At 27.6% G+C, this 23046-nt stretch overlaps 8 protein-coding genes across 8 annotated transcripts; 4 read left to right on the top strand and 4 right to left on the bottom strand.

The window, feature by feature from the left end:
- The first annotated feature begins 56 nt into the window (after positions 1-56).
- On the top strand, positions 57-1058 carry LOC128961650 (general transcription factor IIH subunit 3-like). Its single transcript, XM_054307907.1, has one exon. The coding sequence runs from the start codon at positions 150-152 to the stop codon at positions 1056-1058; it is 909 nt and encodes a 302-aa protein (XP_054163882.1). The 5' UTR covers positions 57-149.
- Positions 1059-1578: 520 nt separating this feature from the next.
- On the top strand, positions 1579-3095 carry LOC128961875 (uncharacterized serine protease syc0938_d-like). The gene is made up of 3 exons (XM_054308183.1): positions 1579-1817; positions 1946-2784; positions 2850-3095. The coding sequence occupies exons 1-3, from the start codon at positions 1777-1779 to the stop codon at positions 2996-2998; spliced, it is 1029 nt and encodes a 342-aa protein (XP_054164158.1). The 5' UTR covers positions 1579-1776; the 3' UTR covers positions 2999-3095.
- A 971-nt stretch (positions 3096-4066) lies between these two features.
- Positions 4067-6157, top strand: LOC128961869 (uncharacterized). The gene is made up of 6 exons (XM_054308175.1): positions 4067-4192; positions 4266-4353; positions 4412-4706; positions 4778-5162; positions 5356-5682; positions 5742-6157. The coding sequence occupies exons 1-6, from the start codon at positions 4142-4144 to the stop codon at positions 6081-6083; spliced, it is 1488 nt and encodes a 495-aa protein (XP_054164150.1). The 5' UTR covers positions 4067-4141; the 3' UTR covers positions 6084-6157.
- A 256-nt stretch (positions 6158-6413) lies between these two features.
- LOC128961882 (E3 ubiquitin-protein ligase MARCHF8-like) lies at positions 6414-7178 on the bottom strand. The gene has a single exon (XM_054308189.1). The coding sequence runs from the start codon at positions 7155-7157 to the stop codon at positions 6459-6461; it is 699 nt and encodes a 232-aa protein (XP_054164164.1). The 5' UTR covers positions 7158-7178; the 3' UTR covers positions 6414-6458.
- A 1002-nt stretch (positions 7179-8180) lies between these two features.
- On the bottom strand, positions 8181-11246 carry LOC128961649 (carboxypeptidase Q-like). The gene is made up of 3 exons (XM_054307905.1): positions 11096-11246; positions 8635-9659; positions 8181-8570 (listed from the first exon to the last, which is right to left on the bottom strand). The coding sequence occupies exons 1-3, from the start codon at positions 11244-11246 to the stop codon at positions 8181-8183; spliced, it is 1566 nt and encodes a 521-aa protein (XP_054163880.1).
- A 4260-nt stretch (positions 11247-15506) lies between these two features.
- Positions 15507-16933, bottom strand: LOC128961874 (guanine nucleotide-binding protein G(i) subunit alpha-like). The gene has a single exon (XM_054308182.1). The coding sequence runs from the start codon at positions 16733-16735 to the stop codon at positions 15671-15673; it is 1065 nt and encodes a 354-aa protein (XP_054164157.1). The 5' UTR covers positions 16736-16933; the 3' UTR covers positions 15507-15670.
- A 2741-nt stretch (positions 16934-19674) lies between these two features.
- Positions 19675-20613, bottom strand: LOC128961883 (dnaJ homolog subfamily B member 9-like). The gene has a single exon (XM_054308191.1). The coding sequence runs from the start codon at positions 20424-20426 to the stop codon at positions 19731-19733; it is 696 nt and encodes a 231-aa protein (XP_054164166.1). The 5' UTR covers positions 20427-20613; the 3' UTR covers positions 19675-19730.
- Positions 20614-20944: 331 nt separating this feature from the next.
- On the top strand, positions 20945-22610 carry LOC128961873 (protein cereblon-like). The gene is made up of 4 exons (XM_054308181.1): positions 20945-21196; positions 21267-21715; positions 21794-22311; positions 22372-22610. Exons 1-4 carry the CDS (start codon positions 21121-21123, stop codon positions 22538-22540), a joined length of 1212 nt encoding a protein of 403 aa, XP_054164156.1. The 5' UTR covers positions 20945-21120; the 3' UTR covers positions 22541-22610.
- Positions 22611-23046: the final 436 nt, after the last annotated feature.

The raw sequence follows: 23046 nt of genomic DNA, 5'->3' as shown, positions 1-23046 counted from the left end.
AAATTTGTGGCAAAATTTATTGTTTAAAAACTTAATGTTTTGTTATTAATAAAACAGTTTTTTGATTAAATGAAACAAATAATTGTTTTTGACATCACTTACCACAAGACATCTTATAAAGACATTTGTGTTGAATATTATCACTAAATATGAACACAAGTGGTACTCATTTGGTGCTTATTATTGACTTCAGTGGCAACAGTCGACTACTGACTGATTCATCAATTTATTATCAATGGTTAGACTCAGTAATATCCTTCTGTAACAGTCATCTATTAATGTCTTCACTGAACAACTTGACTGTCATCGGAAGCAACTCTTTTGAGAACAAAGTATTATATCCGATGAATGAGATCAATGGACAAGTGGTCGATACAAGAAAGATGTCTAATGAAGGACAGTATGAAGTTTTTCATCGAGTCGTTCAAACCGTTAAATTCAATGTGAAGACAATGACTGAAACGGTCAGAGATTTATCACAAAGTGGTGCCCATAGTATCAGTTCATCACCACTGATGAGTGGCGCCATTGCTATGGCTTTGTGTCACATAAATCGTTTTAAAGATGACTACAAGTGCTCGAGGATTGTTATAATGAGCTCAACCAGTGATGAGAGCAACTCTTATGCCTCTCAATACATGAATTTCATGAACTGTTTCTTCGCCGCACAGAAGATGTCCGTAACGATTGACGCCTGTATTGCTGGCGATGACAGCTATAGTCAAACGACATCTTTACTACAACAGGGATGTGATCTGACAGATGGCACATACCTTAAAGTGCCAAACATTGCCTCATTCCTCGAGTATCTACTTTGGTGTCTACTGCCCGACGCCGAGACTCGCACTAAATTGGTATTACCTGTACGTCAAAAGGTTTCCCATTCAGCCGCTTGTTTTTGTCACCGAAATATTATAGACACGGGATTTGTATGTTCCGTATGTTTGTCTATATTTTGCACATTCAGTCCTATTTGCTCGACATGTCATACGATCTTCAAATTGGGACCAATTCCTCAACAGTTCAATAAATCCAAAAAGAAATTGAAAGTCAAATAATGATTATGTATTTTAGAAATTGTAATAAGAGATACAATTACCGTATTTTTTAAAATTTATTTAATGTATTATACTTTAATGAATTTGATTTTTTTTTTACAATCTAATGTTTACAATATTTAATTATAAAAATTTTTTTAGTATTCGAAATAATAAGTTAATTATAAATTAATAGAAAATGAATTATTAAAAAATATATAAATTTATATAAAAATTTTACAATTACTGTATATAAATTTACGTTTATGTAGTTTTAACATATAGGTCATTGATTTATTTCAAATTATATATAATAAAATTATTAAAAATGATTTCTATTATATAAATACTGTATAATGTTTGTATTTTTATTCAATTTTATTTGATTATTATTTGATTCAATTAATAATTACTAATTATAATTAGATTAACACAATTACTTTGAATTAAAGAAAAATTATTATTAAATAAAAAAGTTTTGCTTAAAAAATTCTCGTGAAATACAATAATGTTAAGCATTAGAGACTGTATTTCAATTGGTTTTGAATTGTTTGACAAACTGTTACATCGATTCGTGAATTCTATCGATTCGTCAGTTATTTGTCTCTAATTTTGTCACTTTTTTAAATCTTAATTTGAAGTCTTTTCCACTTTTAATTAAATTATAACTTAATTAATATTTTTTCGCTATAATATCAATAAATTTGAGACCAATTATCTCAAGACTTAGTCGTCAGCAATGTTTCGAATGACGCGTTTAGCCGTTAATTGTGGCTTTCGGTATGTTTTTTATCAAATAAAACATTGAATCAAATTTCAGTTATTTCTCATTTATCGATAATTTGGCGCAAATATCTGTAATTAATCAATAAATTGTTAAAATATATTAACCACACATTTTAATACAGAGTTTCAACAATTGTTGGCATTTCTGCTTTGATCGGTACGGGTGTACATCACAAGAAAAAGCACATAAATGAATGGTTAACTGGCCTTCAATTAAACACCAATTGGTCCGTTAGAACTGTTTATCTACAGCCACCCCAAGCCGCTGGAGGAGAAGCAGTGAGAACTGTTAAAAATGTGGTCTCCGAGTCATTTCCTTCTATGGTTTCTGTCCGTCAGTTTCTACCAATGGATGGAAATGCACCAAAAGTTACATTATCGACGAGTTCTGGATTCATAATTGAATATATGAATAAAAAATGTATTGTAACGACTGCACGGGCGGTCGGAAACGCTAAACAGGTTAGAGTCAAGTTTACTGAAATTGGAAACCATGCGGGACAGGGAACTACTGACGATGGCAAACCTGCTGGAGCGGGAAGTGCAGGCGAATCCACTTTTTGTAACGTAGATTATAGGGATCCGGTTAGCGATATTGCATTTATTGATGTGCCGGATGCATTAAAAAAGTATACAGGATTAAGATTTGCTGATCTTAATGATAAACTCCGTGCGGGAGATCCAGTGGTTATCGCTGGTCACGCATGGGATTATAAAACTGTCAATAGAGGTGTCGTCAGTTGGCCAAACCGTCTGGGCTCTGATATCACAAAAATTGGCAAAAAGTATGACTTTATTGATAACAAAACCGAATACATTCAGCACACGGCCTCCTTTGCCATCGATGACTACGGCGGACCCCTCATGAATATGAAATCATCGGTTATCGGAATGTATTTCTATTTGCAACTCATCGACAACATTGTCATGTACTTTGCTATTCCCCACAACAAGATTATAGGTTTGTATTAGTGAAACACATTTTGATTTTGATTAATTATTTTTTTTTGATTGTCTCAATTATAGAAGTAATGAGGGAAGCCTACAAATTGCCAATCACTGAATCTAAGGCAGAGGGAGGCGTTCCAATGGAAGAGCAGTCACCTTTTCAATTGCCAAAATCACGACCACCACCTCAATGGCCACCACAATCACCTATAGGTCCACACAAATAACTCACCGATCAATCAATCAATTAACTGATCAGTCGTTTCTCAAACTCTCTATTTATTTATTTTATTAATTTATAATTTGATTTATTTTACGTATTATTTGATTTAATACTTTTTTCAGTTAATTCATGAAATATCTATCTTTAAAACTTTTTATTTTATTGTCTAAATTTTATAATTGTTTTAACTTATATTAGCATAAGTTTTATTGTTATTTTTTGTAACAAATTATTTTATTACACTATTTGTTAACTCTTTGTAATATTTTAGAGATATTTTTTATTTTATTTAATATTCACACAAATTTATTATATCTATATTTTTAATTTATTTCTTAATTTTCAATAAAAAATAATTAACACAAATAAATTTAATAAATACCGAAACTATTTGATTACATTATTGAAATCAGATTTTATCATATATTTATCATGTCATATATATGTCATATAATGACACAATACTGAAGTTATTATTTATTAATATTGTGATTAATATGTAATAATTTCAGTTGTATTTATAATAATTATATTGTAAATTAGATTTTTTTGCATTATTTTTTATTATTAATTTTGTTTGACTTTATAAATATTAAATAAATTTAATAGAAAAAAAGTTTTTAATAATAGTAATATTAATTTTATTGTCAAAATACTCTGGTATTAAACCAAATCTTTTAACAAATCTGTTTCAATGGCATCCACTGTTGAATTAGTTATTTTTATTACCATTTTTTGATATGATATGTCTATTTGAGGACAAAAGTCACTAATTAATAATAATAATCATAAAAAATTATAACAAATGAGAAATATATACTATGTTATCAAATAACACTTTCAATATATTATCGTCGATGTTATTAATATATCTTAAAATATCAATCTTGCGTTGAAAGGATTGAGTATCGACTGTATAATCATAGAGTTGGTCTTCAATTTTTTTATAATAATTTTTATATTTAATTAATAGTAAATTAATAGTAAATATTACAAACTTGACATATTTTTAGAAATAGCGTGCTTAATAATTATTATTATTAATTAAAAAAATCAAATTAATTTATTACAATCAGAAATTAAATAATAAGATAACCGTTATAAATCATTAAAAAATCATTTTTAAAATAAGTAAATCATACAAACAATGGATCAGTTGGATCAAGCAATTCAGAAATGGAAAAGTCGTCATTCAGATGTAATCTTGATATTTGTCTAATTGGTTAATTGTGGTCACATTCATTACATTTTAGTATATATATCTTGTTTAGGGTGGAAATGGATCTCTCGAAGGTTTGGATCAATTGAAAGAACAGGAACGACTACTTGCTTTCACTCAACAAATGGCAGCTCTCAATGGTTTATAACGATTAGTAAATTTATGTCATATCTATTTATAAAATACTTATGCTTTCAGACGGAATTATATATGCGGCTCGAGGTCCGGGTGCGGCATATTTTAATCTCAATTCAGTGACCACTTTTGTCCGAGCGTTGGCTGAAAATTTGAAATCAAGTAAAGCTTTATTTGGATACAATACACCAGTTTCTGGATTTGATTTACCACAGTGTGCTATAGCCTGTGCTATCAATAGTGGAACTGAAGGTCGATTTCTTGATGAACCCGTATGTCTCTCATATCTGTCATATGTTGTGTCGACTTTCAAGTACTCATTTGGTGTCTATTTAGACTACATTGATCCTCAATACTAGTACAATACACAATATTATCGTAATTTTTAAAGTAAATCAATTATAAATAATTTTTTATCATTTTTTTCAGTCAAATTATTGTTATCAATAATGAGGGGTGTATAGCAAGTTATCAATTTATGCAAACAATCAATTATTTGAATAAAGGTTATGGTATGGATGTGCCAATACCGGTGCCCAATAACTTGATGGACGGTCATCGGATTCCATTAGATGAAATGGAAATATATACAAAAGCGTACTGCAAGGCACTGAAAAAAACCAAATTACCCGTCGGGGATGAAATCATATCAGCGTCGGCTCTCACATTCGTCCACTCGGCCCACAATGGGTCGACCGGTAAGATATTTAACGAATTGGTCACTGAATTTGGTTTCAAGAGATTCACATTCATCGACACTGATCTCATTGGTGATTCAAATCACATATTTCGGACACAGACTGCAACTTTATTGGTATTATATTATATAGTTTTTTTTGTTATTGTTAGATATTTAGATACATTTGTAGTAAAATTAATTAATTATAAAACAAATAACTTAACCAACCTTAAGCTAATACCAACTTAACCCCAATCGAGCTATTGTTAACCAAATGTTTATATCATATTAATTAAAATCATATTTTATAAATATTATTTAATAAAAGTCCCAAAGAGTTACTGAATTTATGACCGATCCAGCAATTGGACCAAACATTATATTAGTCCACAATTCAGACGGCACTCGAGTTTTGCTGTTAGAGAAGAAACCTGATGGACAATACATAGAGTTTAGTGACTTTGAGGTATCTGTCCTATTGGTTTGGTGGTCACTATTGATGTACAAAAATCAAAAGATGTATCGAAAACACAGTCCATCGAAATATCGTCGAAATCAATACAATTTTGATCAGCCGGCCCGAGTCACTGTCACTTACAACCAATTCATTGAACCAATTAAAGAGATGTGTTCAGTAGAAAACCAAATTTTAATGGTTTGTATTGTTTTTTAGTAAATATTAAATTTAAATATAAAAATTATTGTCAATTAAAGCAATCACACTCACCGGCTATGTTTGGAGAAGAACTGATCAATTTGATCCAAAGGAGAGTTCAATACAGACAAGCCGTCAGCAATATAAAGTCTGTTGAAAATTTACCAGAAAATCTACAAAATGTTGAGCTTCCGGTGCCGTTACTCATTGCATTGGCTGAGTATCGATTGATGTGTGACCCGGAAATCATTCACGTTTGGGATGCCGTCGGTGCGGCCCTACATCTCTCACAAATGGCTGTATATCTCTATGCATTCAATCGCATCACTCTATTGCAACATTTGGATGCAATTAGTGCCGCATTTCCATCGATCCATCGAAGACGGACAACACGTCGTTAGCAAAGTTTCAAACATTTATATCAAAGTCATGTCATCTCAGTATTTGTAGTTATTATTTGTTTTCAAAAATTTCAATAAAGTTATTATTTTTAACAGAAAACTATAATATAATACAATTATTACAATTGTTTTGCAAATTAAAAAATACTAATGATTTATAATATTCAAGAAATCAGATAACTTTTAAATAATACATAAAAAGTTTATTTTATATAATATTTAATATTCAATGTTTATTATAAATTAAATTATTGTAGTAAAATGCATAATAATTATTAACAAATAGAAATACATGTATTTAACTTAATTTCATAAATTAGTGATTATTTATATTACTGTAATAATAATAATGTAATATATTGTTCAATAATTGTATTAAACTGAACCGTAATGTTGAACCGAGTCGTTGACAATTAAAGATGCTTTTTGTCTCTCATTTGTGTCATCACAATCATCGACACTGATTGTTGATGAGTGGCTTCTGTATGTTATGGATGAGTCTAATGATTGGCCACAATAGCAGTCACTTTCATCTATTAGTTCAACGACAGTATTCTTGTGTGTCGATTGCCATTCTTTAAACTCCAATCGGAAGACATAGATAGCAATAATACAAGAGATGGCAAATAATAGTGAAAACATAATTATTAAAACCAGTTGTATGTATCGTATAATGGAAGTGATTTGACCTTCAGATATGACAAACTGAATGCATCCCATGTTAATCAAGTAGAAGAAGATTGACATCAATATTATTGTCGACAATATTTTGGATGACATATCTTCAGTCTCACGAATCCATTGGCTAAAAGTTTTGCCGTATTGAGTGATAGATATGTGTTTATATTGCTGTTGACAGACATCGCAGATCTCTTTAGTATCTGAATGTCTTTCAATGATCCATCGCTCAAGACATTCAAAGTGTGTATATTTTTGAGACCCGGAACAAACACACGGAGAGATTAGGTCTGACAGATAGGCTGTTCGCCAACAGATACGACATTTTCCAGTGTTAGTCGTCGACTCCATCGACTCTTCCAGCAAACTGGTTGTCTCTGTAGTCGAGACACTCATTGTATTTTTTTGACACCAATTGTTGTCAATTTATTTAAATAATATTTTAATTTTATTATTATTATTGTTATAATTTCAATATAACAAACAATTTTTATTTCTTAGTATTCATTTTTTTAATCACATTTTAGTTTCCATAGAAATTACAAAAAAATTTATTTAATTACTTACAATAGTTATCGCAATAATTGGTTTTTTAAATTATTTGTTTTCATTTTTATTAATAATAATATTATTATACTCAAATAATAAAAATAATGTAATATAATTTTTATAGTAATTGTAACTTAAATAATAAAATAATAATATCACAAATTAAATATAAACAATATAATAAAATCATGGATCATTAGATAGTATATAATATACTACAGTATATAAATTTAATTCATTTATATTTTTATGAAATTAAAAATAAATAATTTAATCAAATGATAATTTACTGATACTATAGTTATTTATATAATGACTAAATATGTTATATACGATTTACATAACGTACATAAATTGATAGTACAGTACAAACGATATTATATTTAATATAAATTCAATTTTGTTGATTAATTATTATACGATATATAGCATATAAAATTAATATATTATTAATTAGATTAATTAATTAATTACTAATTATTTGTATGTTGTTGTTGAAAAATATTTTTTTAAACTTTAATGAGTGAACACATAAATTAGTCATTTATTTTATTTTAACAAAACAAGTTAGTGACTAATATATAATATATACATATAATAATATATATATATAAATAAGTTAATTTGACAAAACTAAATGTTTTTAAATGATAACAATTTCAAGGCTGAAAACCAATAGTTGATTAACTATTGGACAACATATATATATAACATTTCATAATTTATAATAAACATAAATTTCATATTACCGGTACGTTATAACAGTAATGCAAATAAATGCATATCTAAAAGTAAGATTTATTTAAAAACATTTTACCAATTATTTTAGGATTTATAAGTTATGACATTTTATTGGTATTAATTTTTTGGTCAATCTTTTGGCAATTTTACGCTGAGATCAGCCATAATATATGAACTAACTGTCCATACAATTGTGCTTAGATCAAGAAAATAAGGGTCAATTGCAGTGATAGTATCGGCACTGGTATGTGAGTAGTGCCAGTACTTGCTGTTGTCATTGAGTAGTCCCGAAGCCGGAACACCGGCACTAATGAACTCATTGGCGTCACTCTGTGTCAAGTCATAGCTCTTTCCTATTACTAGTTCTGTAGCATTAATTGTTTGCAACAATTGAAGGATTTCGTTGACAATACACTGAGCTCTAGTGTTATGACCGGAAAATGTCAGTCCATAAGGTTTGAATGCACCGAAGTCTGTGTTCATCACTAAACTTACATTTTCCAGCACTTCCTTATGTCTCTGAAAATATTATTTTATGTTATTATTTGAATTATTAAATTCTAATATAAAACTAATTTCAAACCTCTATATAGGCTTTAGATCCAAACTTTCCTAATTCTGTTCCCACAAATAAAACCATACGCAATGTCCTCTTAGGCTTTAAATTTAATTTATTGAGAAGTGCCAGTGTTCTCCAACACATGAATACCCCGGCACCGTCATCAATGGCTCCTTGTCCGACATCCCAACTATCTAAGTGAGCGCTAACAATGACGGCTTCGTTAGGATATTGAGTGCCCACGAGTTCCGCAATTAAATTTCTCGATTGTTTGATGCCATGAAAATTAGACTCCAGATGAAGACTGATCACCACTTTGACATCTCTATTGCTAATTCTGGTTAATAATTCTGCGTCTTCGGTGGTAATACTGGCGGCTGGTATTTGATGCTCCTTTGAATGGTAGCGAATGACACCGGCATATGGAGAGTATATGGCATTCTTGGCGTATGACTTGAACAATACGGCTAACCCTCCGGCTTCAGCCACCGTACGAGTGATATCTAACTTAAATTTAACATAAGAGCCATTGACATGATTTATGTTGATTAATGATATTTTGTTTGTCAATAATGTTTTTGAAATGTCATTCAACTGATCCACAGAATTGATAACAACCACTTGACCAGTGATCCCTTTTTCAGGTGTACTGACACTGCCAGCCAAACCCAAAATAGATAGCTTTTGATATCTGGGTTGAATCATACGACACCATTCAAGACCACGACTCCAATTTGGCACCAATACATCTTCAGTATAAACATTGTCCAACTTTTCATTTTCCAGTTTATCAATCAAATAGTTCGTCGAGTTTTCCAATGCTTCAGAACCAGTCAGTCGACCACCAAATGTATCAACAAATTCAGCCAATTCTTCATATGTTTTATTTCTTTCATTTGTATTCAGCAGTAAATCTATAATACTGTTAACAATCGGTGACTTTAACTGGATTTCAGGTTTTAAAACATTTACAAATTCAAAATCCTCATTACATTTATCACTATTAAATAGATGTATGCGTTGCCCAAAGCATTGCAATGTTATGGCAGCTGTTATCAGAAAAATTGTTATCAAAAAATTATACCACAGTTTTGTCATATTATTTATATAAATTAACAATATATTTATTAAAAATTATTTAAAGTTTTGGCAATTTATAAATAAACATTAAAACATTGTCAAAAATAAAATACACAACTTTTACTAAAAATCCTATACATTATATGGACTGTAAATGTATTAACTATTATAGTTATTCAGTATAATTATATCTTTTATAAACCAATGACTGTAAAGGTAAAAGTTAATTATTAGTTTTAATTACATTGTGCTCTCAATTTGTTAGCGGAACTGATATTTTAGACAATTATCTGATTTCAATAATAAGACCCCAATGTTATGCATACCCCAAATATGTGCCATTTTTTGATAGGTACACATTGTCAATGTTATTTTATCATTGATATACTGGTATAATTTATAATAACAAACATTAATTATTTGACTTATTATTTATATATGAATTTAAATTTGCATTTAATTTATGCATTTAATTTGTAATGTAATTTATAATTTTATTTACTCGTCACATAAAATAATTTTTTGATTAATTTTTAATTTAGAAATTTATGTATACATTAAAATAACATAAAAAATATTTGATATGACATAAAAAATATTATACTTAAAAACTTGTAAATATACATAAAATTTATATACATATAAACTGTTTAAATACATATAAATTGATACTAAATTAATTGTAAACTAAATCTAGTTTTAAAAATAAATTTATCTAAATAATGTATTTGTATGATATTTTAATGTACCGGTAATATATTTTTGACAAGTAATGGTCACTTAAATAAATTACCTTTTTTATATGAGAGGTCAAATCATATTATAGTAGATTTATTTGTGTTAAAATACAGGTCATAATAATTTGTTTGACATTAATTATAAATTAATTACAAATCTCTTAAATGCCATATATTATAGTAAAGTTAAATTTTGTATTATACACATTTTGTATTGTTAAACTAATATTCAATGAGGCTAATTGTTTAAAATTTTATAATCCATGTCAAATTTTATTAAAACATCAAAAATATTTATTTATTTATATAATAATTTATATTTATTATGAGATTATATCAACATTATCAGTAAAAACTATTTAATGAAGATTAATTTATTTTATGTTAAAAAATATTAATTTTATGATATGTTATAAATTTAATATTCAAATTAATTTTATAGTTTTAATGTTATGATAGGAAATTTAAAATGTAAATATATATGATAAATAAATGAATATAAATATATTTTAACATAAACATAATATTAAATATATACTTATTGAATAAAATAGGATATTAGATTCAAAGATAATAATAAAATATTTAAAAATATTTATAAATTATTTTAAAATCCTTTTCAGAAATTTGTGAAGTATTGGGATCATCGTTGGGTTGAAGTCCAGAACCGGCGTTGTTGTTGTTGTTGTTGTTATTATTATTATTGTTTGTTAGATCGGAATTATCTGATGATTGACTCTTGAGATTGTCACCAGAATTCTTGACATTTGTCTTCAAGTTGTTTGCCATTTCCATTCCTCTTCGCAATAATTTTCTCATTCCTTCAAAAATACTACTAAAAGGATTTGATTGACATTCACTTTTAGCAATCACTGATATGATAACCAAAATTATAATTGAAATATTTGTTGTTTTCATTTTGAAATATATATACTGTATATATATACGTGTTTTATAGTTTAACACAATTCACTTATTTGTAAAAAGAGAATAAAGTCTAAAATATTTTGCAAATCAATTTTATATTGAATTTTTAAACACACAAAAAATGATATATTATAAACATTGTTAGTATAAATTATACTGTATAAGAAAATGTTAGAATTTGAATGGCATTGACATTGAATTTGATTATTTTTTTGATAGATTTATTATAAGCAGCTGTCCAAATGTAATACTTTTGGTAAATAAAAATATTATTTAAAATGTTATTTAAAATGTTATTTATATAAATGTTTATACGTAACAGATAGACAATTGAAATGAAATATAAAGAAACGTTTTTAGGGTTATTGTTTACTTTATAAAATGTATTGAATTTAAAAAAATGATATTTTATTGATATATTATAAACAATTAGTAAAATTTGAAAACAAACATTAAAATACCGGTATTTATTTATATAATAAATTCTATAATGAATTTTTAAATAAATCACTAAAAATATCTCAATGTAGTTATAATATATACTAATAATTCTATGATACATAAAACATTTTCTTAACTAATTATAATTTATTATTTAGACATGTATTGAGTTGTAGTGACATTGCTTTATGTGTTAATTTGCAAATTAATTTGACATCTGATCACAAAATATAATAAAAAATACTATCAAAAATAAGTTCTAAAAATTATTCAATAATACAGTATTATATTAGATAATAATATTTTATGTTAAATCTATTTTTCACAATCTTTTAAATCCAAAAATATAGCAAATATTTAGTTTAAATTTATTGCTAAAATAAACAATTTATAACTTTTGAATACAACTTATTGAATAAAAGCAAAATAAATATTTATATTAAAATGAAAATCATATGCCTTTTAAGCAAAGAAAGAAAATCAATAAAAGAAATGCAAATTCTATATATAATAATACATTCATTTCAATCAATTCAATACAAATGTAATATCACTTCACAATAGACAGAATCAGAAGGTTTAGTATAAATTCTTGTCTATTGTCGGCATAAATGCCATGAAGTGTAAGAACAGCTCATAAAATGCATTAATGACTGTATAAGTGCTAATTGTTTGATAGTTTTTCACACTTCATATAACAAAACAATTTTCAATGTAATCATGATTTCTCTCAATATAAATGATTTTATTTTCTACAGTACTTTATTGTTAAACAATATTTTGTCTCTAAATTATCCAGGGTTAAACAAGGTTTTCAATTTTAAAGGGGGTAATGGGTGTGTAGTACACAGTCTGTACAATAAAAAAAATATTGAAAGGAACAAAAACTTTTATGCAATTTTAAAACAACAATTTTTCAAAATATTTCAAAATTTATGGAAGATACAATTGAAATTTCCCTATAAATTTTCAAAAAATTCACAGGAAAATCTTCAATAATTAAATTACAACTTTAGTCAGATGTTTTTAAAAAATTTAAATGATGTTATATTTAGTTTAATATTAACTTTATTTAATATTATTTATATATTCAATTTAATAATTTAATCCAAATGAACTATAAAATTATAAACAAATTTAATCAGCAATTTTCTTGTAAAATTTTAATTTTGTAAAAATATGCAAAAATGAGGATGTCAATGTTTACACACTTTTAGTTTATTTTATTTTCAATTTTGATTTAAAAAAAAAAATCTGTGGGATTTTATTAAAAATTTTGATACAATTACTCTGCTCTCTCTCTCTCTCTCTCTCTCTCTCTCTCTCTCTCTCTCTCTCTCTCTCTCTATCCATTGCTTAACCCCAAAATTAACATATTATAATAATTATATTAATGAAGCATTTTATATGCGATGCAATTGCATATAATATTCAATAAATATGTATCAAAACTTATTTATACTATTCATTCTTAATATTTTTTTACATAAAAGTTTATTATTAACTTTATAAATAATATTTTTGTATTTTAATTTATGATAACATAAAACAATAAAATACAATAAATTGATTTATAGTTTTTAATTAAATTAAGTTATTAATATCTATTTTTGTTAATTTAGACACAAAAGTTTAAATAATGTTATTTCATTATGATATCTATAATATATAGTCATTAATAGATTAGGATCTGTTTCGTTGGCTGATGTGATGGTGTGCTGTTAACCACACAAACCATATCGATATGACAAACCAATTCACTAGTATTGTCATATTAAGTGTTTTCAATTTAAAGTAAGTTTTTTACTTAAATTATTTAATATAACTCTAATTTCATTATATTATAGTTAGGATATTGGATTATTAAATAAATTCAATTAACTACAGTTATCTATGAATATGCATTTATACCTTAGAGTTATAATTTATAATTATTTGCAATAACATTTTGAGAAACAATAATGGCATTGAAATGTATATTATTAATGTCAATAACATTATCAAAAACAATGTAATTAACAACAAATTTATGTAAATTATTTATTAATCGATAAATTTTTTAATTTAAAAAATAATTAGTTAGGGTAAACAAATTATAATTACATACTGTAAATAAAAAACAAGTTATAAATAAAAATAATTTTATTATCAATAATTAAGAGCAAAATCACATAGAAAATTATAGGATATATTATATATACTGTATATGTATTCCCAATTATACCCTTAAACAATATATTCCTATTACAACAATAATTATATTGTTTTTTATTATAAATAATTTGACAAAAAAAAATCTTGAGTTAAATTGGTTATAACTTTAATGTTAATCAATAAATAAGCCATAGATTGTGGGATTTTAGATGTTGGATCAATAGTGTATTTAATAAATTTACTATTTATAATAAAACTCATTTACATTATGTACAAAATTAATGCATAATCCTTTATAATAAAAATAATGCGATTAATAAAATAAAGTAACACAATATTGACTTTTTTTGTTCAAATATTACAATACAATATGTTTTAATATAATACATGTATTATAATATAGTGAGTGTATAGTGTTTAGAAACTTATAAAATAATAAGTGTGTGGCAATCAATTGACTGTTTCAATTGAATGGCAATACAAACAAAACATTTATCGTTTTTTTGTAATATAAATAAATTTCACTTTAAAAACAATAAATAATTTATGCAAACCAATAAATTTTGAATCAATAGTTTTGATATAAATTCATTATAAATTAAAATTTAATTCCGCGTACAATCTTTTAGATAAATTTCACAATCATTATAGTTTAGTTTAATTTATAAATTTCATTGACTTTTAATAAAATGTAAAGATATTTAATAAGCATAAATAAGTGTTTTAAATTTAATAAAAGTTGCATTGGATTTAAAGGCATTTTTAAATATAACAATAGGATCGATACTGGGATCATATTTGTCTCAAATTTTCAAATAAATTATATTTATGTAAAAATTTACAATAAAATATTGCAGTGTTTTTAAAAATATAGGCATAATTTAACTAATTTAATATAATTACCCCATTTTTATTCTGTATGAAATCTATGTACCTCTTCTTAACTTATTTTACTGATCCTCTCATAACAAATAGTTTGGTTGTAATGTATTATTAGATTATACTGTACTTAAATATAAAAGTAAACAGGGCAAATTTGCTAAAAATAACTGTTTAATGTTTATCAAATCAACTTGTTTTCAATTTATACGCTTTTAGCTGTCAATTATATGGTTTGTATTATTTTATTTGATTCCCATTGAGTTTATTATGAGTGCTATTATAGTATTGGTTTGGTTTGGCGTAGGAGTTGTTTATGATTTATAATAATTTTGAGTGAAATGTTTATAAATATTAGTCTAAAAAGTTTATCTTATTTTAAATTATCCTATAATTTATAAATATACTTATAACTTATATATCTATGTCAATACAGTATAACAATAACAACTATTTAAGCTAAACATATATTAATAATTTATAAAAATTCAATACAAAACTTTATATAACTTTTTTAATATGCAATTTGATTAAAACATTTAAATATATATTAGAATAAAAGTCTCAAAAAAATAAACTAATTAATAGCTAATTTTTAATTGTATTTAAGTAATTATTAGGCAGTTTACAGGAATTGTCAAATACGATGATAATATACTATAGCTTTTAAATTAGTGAATGTTTATTAAGCTTATTGACGAAAAAGTGGTAAATCTGTCAGTGAATTAATGATTAAAATTGATAAGAAAAATAAAATTAGACAATGAAAGTGATGATGACTAATGGATTTGTGGTAACAAATTGCTGATCAATATATTTATACATATAAATAGTAATGGCCTCTAAAAAAGTCCGCAATCTTTCAAATTATTTTTGATGATAACATCAGTGACGGCGTCGAAGACAAACTGTATGTTATTAGTATCGGTGGCACACGTGAAGTGAGTGTATATTTCTTTGGTGTCTTTCCTTTTGTTAAGGTTTTCAAACTTCATCTGAATATAAGCTGCGGCCTCTTCATAGGTGTTGTTTCCCAAGTATTCGGGAAAACATATGGTTAGTGGCGATCGGCGGATCTTCTCTTCAAACAAGTCTTTTTTATTGAGAAATAATATAATAGATGTGTCGATAAACCACTTGTTATTGCAGATCGAGTCAAACAATTTCATACTTTCAATCATACGGTTCACTTCCTCGTCTTCGGCTAAGACCAGGTCATATCCAGAGAGAGCCACACAAAATATAATGGCAGTCACGCCTTCAAAACAGTGGATCCATTTCTTTCGTTCGCTTCGTTGTCCGCCGACGTCAAACATTTTGAAATGTAAACCTTTGAATGAAAAGTGTGTTTCAACAATACCAGTGGTCTTGACTCGTGTCCGCAGTACGTCCTGCTGAGTGGGCACGTAGTTGGGCTCCGCAATCCTGTCCAATGAGTTAAGATAATACTGCGCCGAGTCGTTCAATTGATATTCACGCGATCGGGTAAAACACTGTTGGACTCCCGGGTCGTACCACAAGCGCTTCATCACCTGACAGAGTTCTGGTGTGAGTTCGCCCTCAATGGACGCACCAACCATTGTGAAGAACTTTCGGGCCGACTCGTGACACGACGGATCCTTGAAGTCAATCTTTAACTGACTCATGGCTTTGATAATAGCCATCAAACTTTGAATGGTGTTTGAGTGAACCACTGGTTTATATTGAAGACATTCATCTTTTGTATAACCAGATTCATGGATAATCCTCATTTGTTTGACAATAGTACTCTTTCCCGACTCTCCCGCACCCAATAGTAACAGTTTGACCTCACGGGAGGCCTTTTCCTGGTCGGCCCTTAAGATGCTATCAATCTTTTTACTTCTCTCGATGGCCTCCTTATCACTGGTACTGACAGCGCAACCCATTGTCGGACACCTCTTGTTATTTACTTTAGGTTTGAATCGATGTTTTAGTCACTAATATAATGTAAATGTCATACAATTGTTACTGTTATGAGTAAAACAATAATTGTCATCAAAATTGTCGATAAATGAGGAAATTAGTCATAAATTTATTTGCAATGTTTCACAAAACAAAATTTAATATAAAAAATCGTTAGTAATATAAATGCATTAATAATGCATTTACAGTAATATTAACACAAAATGCAAACAACTTTTTGATGTCTTAAGTGATAATCAATTGAAAGTTGAGTTAAATTCAAATTTAAATTATTTTTTCATAAATCAGTTAATTGTAAGACATTTGGCGCCAAAAGGTATAACCGTTTCATACAAAGCATTGACAGCATTGATAGCATTGATAGCACACACAAACACATACACAATGCCAGAGCACTGTTAGCTTACAATAAGTACTGGTAATTGTGTTCACTGTTTGTTTGATTTGTTGTTATCGTAACAATTGATGGACTGATAAAACATTGCATTCAATGTAATGTTAAATATTATGAAACAATGATATTAGTAGACCATCGATGAAATTAATGGATCAGTTGTCTTTAGCCCTGTGCTAACCGGGATTTACCGATTAATATGGAGGGTTAGGGCTGTATTCAAGTGATGTTAGCTTATGGTGTGCTTTAGGTATTGAACTGCAAATACAGTCAGTCAGTGGTTGCCTTTGGATAACAAGTTTGAAGCACTCATTCAAACAGTGATAGAGAGGCTGTGTTTGTGTCTCAGAGACAGACATACAGCCAAAGCACAGGCAGACCACTGAAACCACTCCCCTATTGACTCCCTGTTGCTCTTAGAGACTGACTGTTGCTTCGGTGTCTTTGAATCCCTGTGCTCTCTAAACATTAATACTTATATTGTATGATCTGTTGATCTCAATAATATACTGTAGTTTTTATAATTTATATTATATATAGTTATATAATATAAGATAACTTATATTTCAATATATCCATTGATTATAATCCTATTTGTCATATACTGTATACTGTCTATTAATACCTGTTTTTCTAATTTTGCTAATTTATTAATTGATCTTAAAGTCATATATCAATGTAATGTTTACGCAAGTATTATCTTAAGCTAAAACTTTAAAGTATGTTATGGTTATTGTAATAATAAAGTCAAAGCTTTTATACAGTATTAATATATTGTAGAAAATAATAAGTTATCATTCATTCATAATCATTGTAGTAAACTCAACAAATTGATACAATATTTTCAGTATCATTCATAATATCGATAAAACTATTGAAATAAATTATATCATATAATAATAATAATAATATTAAAAGTGATATTAATATGCCTTTCCCTTCATCTGAATATCTGAATACCTGTTCCGCTTTGTACTCTACATGTACTGTACAGTCTGTACTACTGTATTATAGTTACAGTATTTAGTACATACTGTAATATCCTATCGATTTTTATATACGGTAGTTAAAGTGAAACCTTAAAAGTTTAATAATAATTGTAACAATTATTTATTCCTATTTAAATCCATTATTTTAATGCAATTTATACAGATTGAATGCCCTGTATTTTTTCAAGGAGGGGTAGTTCGAGCACTAGTAGTTAAATGTAATTAACTTTTTTTTTTAAAAAAAAACATCGATCATTAGCTTTGGTAAAAATCAGAATTATAGACACTATTAGTTTTAAAAGTATCGTATTTGCTATGATATGCCGGTGCTGTTAAGGATCCGACATTCCTTGCATTACACATCATATCCTTTATTAATATTAAAACCTCTCTAAACAGTATCATATCTATTCATTCAGGTTTCAGCAATTTCAATGTGTATTAAACTTCAAAACTATATAAATTTACAGTATATGTTACTAACATAATAAACCAGAATAACTACTAGTTTTAGACATAACATCCTATATTATACCGTATACTGTATTACCTGTTTTTGTGAAAAATTCTAGACATTTTTATTACTATTTTATAAAAATTAAATAAAATATATCTTTATTTTAATAGTCACAGACTTGAACTGAAATCGTATAAAAATAATTTTATTTTTAGATTCCTTTTTTTGTACAACAAAAAAATCAATAACATATAAAAATAGTGACAAATATATCTAAAAGTATAGTAACTCATGTGTTAAACCGATATTCTGTATACTAATAATAGCGATTCATTAAACCCAATATGGATTTGTATTAAAGAATATTCCTATAATCTTATTGAATAATTTACATTAATAATATAATTATTTATTGATGTTATTTATTATTATTTTTTATAATAATAACCATCATAAATAATAATAGAAAGGGAATATACAGTATTAACTGTAGCACATGCCTACCACCACAACCACCAACACTATTATATATTAGTCATTCTACAGGTTATTATTAGCCAACTATTATCATTTTACTTGACTAATCAATAATTTTGGTATTGCACTAAATTTATTATTTTAGTACATTAGTACTACTACTAAAGATAAAAATAAAGTAATTTAATTTAAGTTAATATAATACTCAATATTTTATATATTTATTATATTGACACTGTTATGAAAACAATACAAAATATAAAGTATTTATTTTTCTATTATTCCAATATTTTTTGTTAGTTATTGTTTAAATAAAATTTGTAAACAAAAATTGATGACATGAAAAAATTTGTAAAAAAATATTTGTCTATTTATTTACAATAAATTTCAAAATTACACTTAAATTGTATATTTTTTAACAAACAATATTTCAAATTACATATTTTAATCTAAATGATAAAATAACATATCGGTAATATATATGAAAATACATATAAATAAAAAATTAACAATTGTTTTTAATTAATAATTTAAAGTTAAAACATTATAAATTGTGCATAAAATGCTAAAATATTTTACAATTTATTATTATTATTATTATAATCAGTTCATTTGAGATAACACTTTCATATCACTAATGGTTACGAACACTGAGTGTATGTCGTCACTGAATTACCCGTCCTTTTAGTTACGGTATGACATCTCTGTCCGTGACCTCCACTCGACTGAAATGAATTCATACGAATGTCACCGAAATGATGGTCACCACCAAAAAATGAATCGCCGTTTCCAAATGTTTCGGCACTTTGATGACCAAAGAAGTTACCGAATGAGCCGAACTCATCGCTATCAAAGTCATCAAAGAGGTCATCAAAATTGAAGCCAAAGTGTGAATGAGAATGTGATTGTTGGTGATGAGCAAAATGGTCGTTAAAATGTTGGTCATTGTGATGACCGTATGAATGAGAGTGGAAGTGCTGATCAAAATCCTTGAAAAAATCGTTGAAATTAAACTGTTGTCCACTGTTACCGAATTGTGATCCGTCCTCATCACCAAACTTGTCATATCGTCGGCGTTTGTCGGCATCGGACAGCACTTCATAAGCTTTTGCGATTTCGCGGAACTTGTCTTCGGCGTCTTTGGCCTTATTCTTGTCCGGATGATATTTCACGGCCAACTTGCGGAACGCCTTCTTGATGTCCCTTTCAGACGCATCTCGAGAGACGCCTAACAATTGGTAATAGTCTTTGGCCGACAACACACCATCCAAATGATCACAGATGATGGCTATCACCATAAATACGGATATATTCGTTACATTCATATTCATCTTCATTTGTGACAGTTATTGCTTCTTATGAATCAATCAATCAATCAATCAATTGATTTGACAATTGTTTGGTTGATGTCTTCAAATGTCTTCAAACGGTTAAACAGTTTTGTAATAAACAATAAATGAATTAAATTTAATCAAACAATTAGTCATTCATTTATCATATGTTTAACTAAAATAACAGTTAATAAAGTAATGCAATCGTATATAAAACACATTACGACACGACTCGCAATCCTATTGGCTCTTAAAATATAACGTTAAATATATTATAAATATATAACAATAACAGTTCATCAATAATGACAACAAATTCTATTCATTATTATAACCCTTTAAATTAAAAATCTATTGAAAAAATCATATTTCAATGTTTACTCCTGTAATAAATAGATTGACGTAATTTGTTTACTATATATTTAAGACAACTGTAATTCAATATTTAGTGTAAAGTTGTGAATGAATTAAAGTTTTGTCAGTATTTACACTGAATTTTGGTTTAAAATGTGTTATATTTTTAGGGATTTCAATGACAACCAAAACATATGACGAAAATAAAGAGTAAAAGCAAGTGATTGACAAAAATACAACATTTGTTGTGATTTTCAGTTATATTTACAGACAAAACAATTAAACTGTTTTGTTATGTCTTATCATTTGATGACAACAACAGACACTGTTATTAACAGTTGAAACTATGGCTGAAGATATGATTCTTCCACTTCTTGGCTATAATGGTGACGACGAAGAGGACGATACAACCGATAGCGAAGGTATGACACAAATGATTTCTCTCTGATCTCATCTGAAGACTTGTTTAACTTAATTTTTGGTTGTTTTTAGATGGCATTGACAATGATATGGATTTGGACAACGAAAACGATGGCAATAAATCTAACCGACAGAGAGTAGTATACGACACAACACTTCCGTCTCAACACAATTATTTAGGCCAAGACTTGAACGAACTGTCCGGTCGGGTAATGTTGGATGAGATCGTGAATATACCCCTTCTGTCACTTCAAAATGTAGTGTTAGTACCGTCACAGACATTGCCACTACAGTTACATCACCCGACAATTGTATCGATGATCAGAAAAGTGATTGAAGGTCAGCGCACAGTTGGTATTGTGGCGTCTTATGAACCGACTCTGGGAACCACTGCTGAAATCAGAAGCTATGCTGACGAAGATGATGGCGAAGGATTGCCTACTTTTAAACTCAAAGCTGAAGGAAGACAACGATTTAGAGTTATAAATACATGGCGTCAGGACGGAGTCATTATGGGAAAGGCATGTCTTAAACAAACTTCTATATTCACAATATATATATATAAATATATATAATTGATTTAAAATATCAAATATCAGGTAAAAATATTACCAGAATATGAGTTAACAAACCCATTGCGTATCAAAAACCAGTCACCAAATGGACCGACACTTGCTATGTGTTCCCGATGGCCAAAATGGGTATATGAACTCTATGACGCAAACCTATTGATGGATAAAATCAAAGTATATTTAAAGAACTGGTCATTTAATGGCGGACAAAGTCAAGCACCACTCAAACCATGTGAGTTCTCCTATTGGATTGCAGCTAATCTACCACTCGATGATCAACAAAGATGTCAACTCTTGAATATCGATAGTTCAATACAAAGGCTGAGATTTGAATTAAGTCTACTACAGAAGTATTCATATTTGTGTTGCTCTGAATGCAAGACAAAAATCTGTGAAAAAGATGATGTGATTGTTATGTCAAGTAATGGTCCGCAGGGAACGTATGTCAACTCACACGGGGCTGTGCATGAAATGATGACTGTTTCAAAAGCTTCAAATTTATCATTATATGGCCGACCCTCTACCGAAAGCTCATGGTTTCCCGGGTATGATATCATATTATAAATTATTTTGACTATTTTATAATAATTATATCTGCGAAATAGTTATGCATGGACAATATGTCGGTGCTCTAGATGTCATAGTCATATGGGATGGAGGTTTACTTGTGTAGACAAAAATTCAAGACCCGATACTTTTTGGGGTCTGTGTCGGGCATCGTTAGAACCCGGACTCAAAATAGATGACGAACTCCCGTGGAAACCCGTACTTTAATTGTCTTTTAGTGGATAATTAATTCTCAATAAATTATTGGTACTTTTAATATATCGGTACTGTTATCTCACTAATGAATAATTTAACGTAAAACATTAAATGTGTATTTATATGTATAATAATGTTTTTAAAATGTATAATATTATAACAAAGATGTTTAAAAATATTCGTAAAGTACTCGTTTTATTTTTAAATAAACATTAAAATAGTATATCATATGACAACTTACCCAAAGGTTAAGTATAATGTTTTAAATTATATATTTTCTTATTTATATTACGGTAATGTATAAAAACCCCATATAAGGAGTACTAAAAAATATAAAAATTAAGATAAAATTGGTATTTATTTTATTAAAAAAGTATTTCTTAATGTTGTAACATAGAAATTATCTGCAAATGCAAAGTGAATGTACTGTATAATGTGTATGTATTGTCATATCGTAATTAAATCTAATTTAAAATAAACACATTTAAACTACAGTATTGTAGTTAATTAATGTTTGT

Source organism: Oppia nitens, unplaced genomic scaffold, assembly GCF_028296485.1.
Source record: "Oppia nitens isolate AA-2021 unplaced genomic scaffold, nextdenovo-longstitch-racon4-pilon3 scaffold5_pilon_pilon_pilon, whole genome shotgun sequence".
NCBI classification, from domain to species: Eukaryota; Metazoa; Arthropoda; class Arachnida; order Sarcoptiformes; family Oppiidae; genus Oppia; species Oppia nitens.
This window is presented reverse-complemented; position numbering and strand designations above follow the sequence as displayed.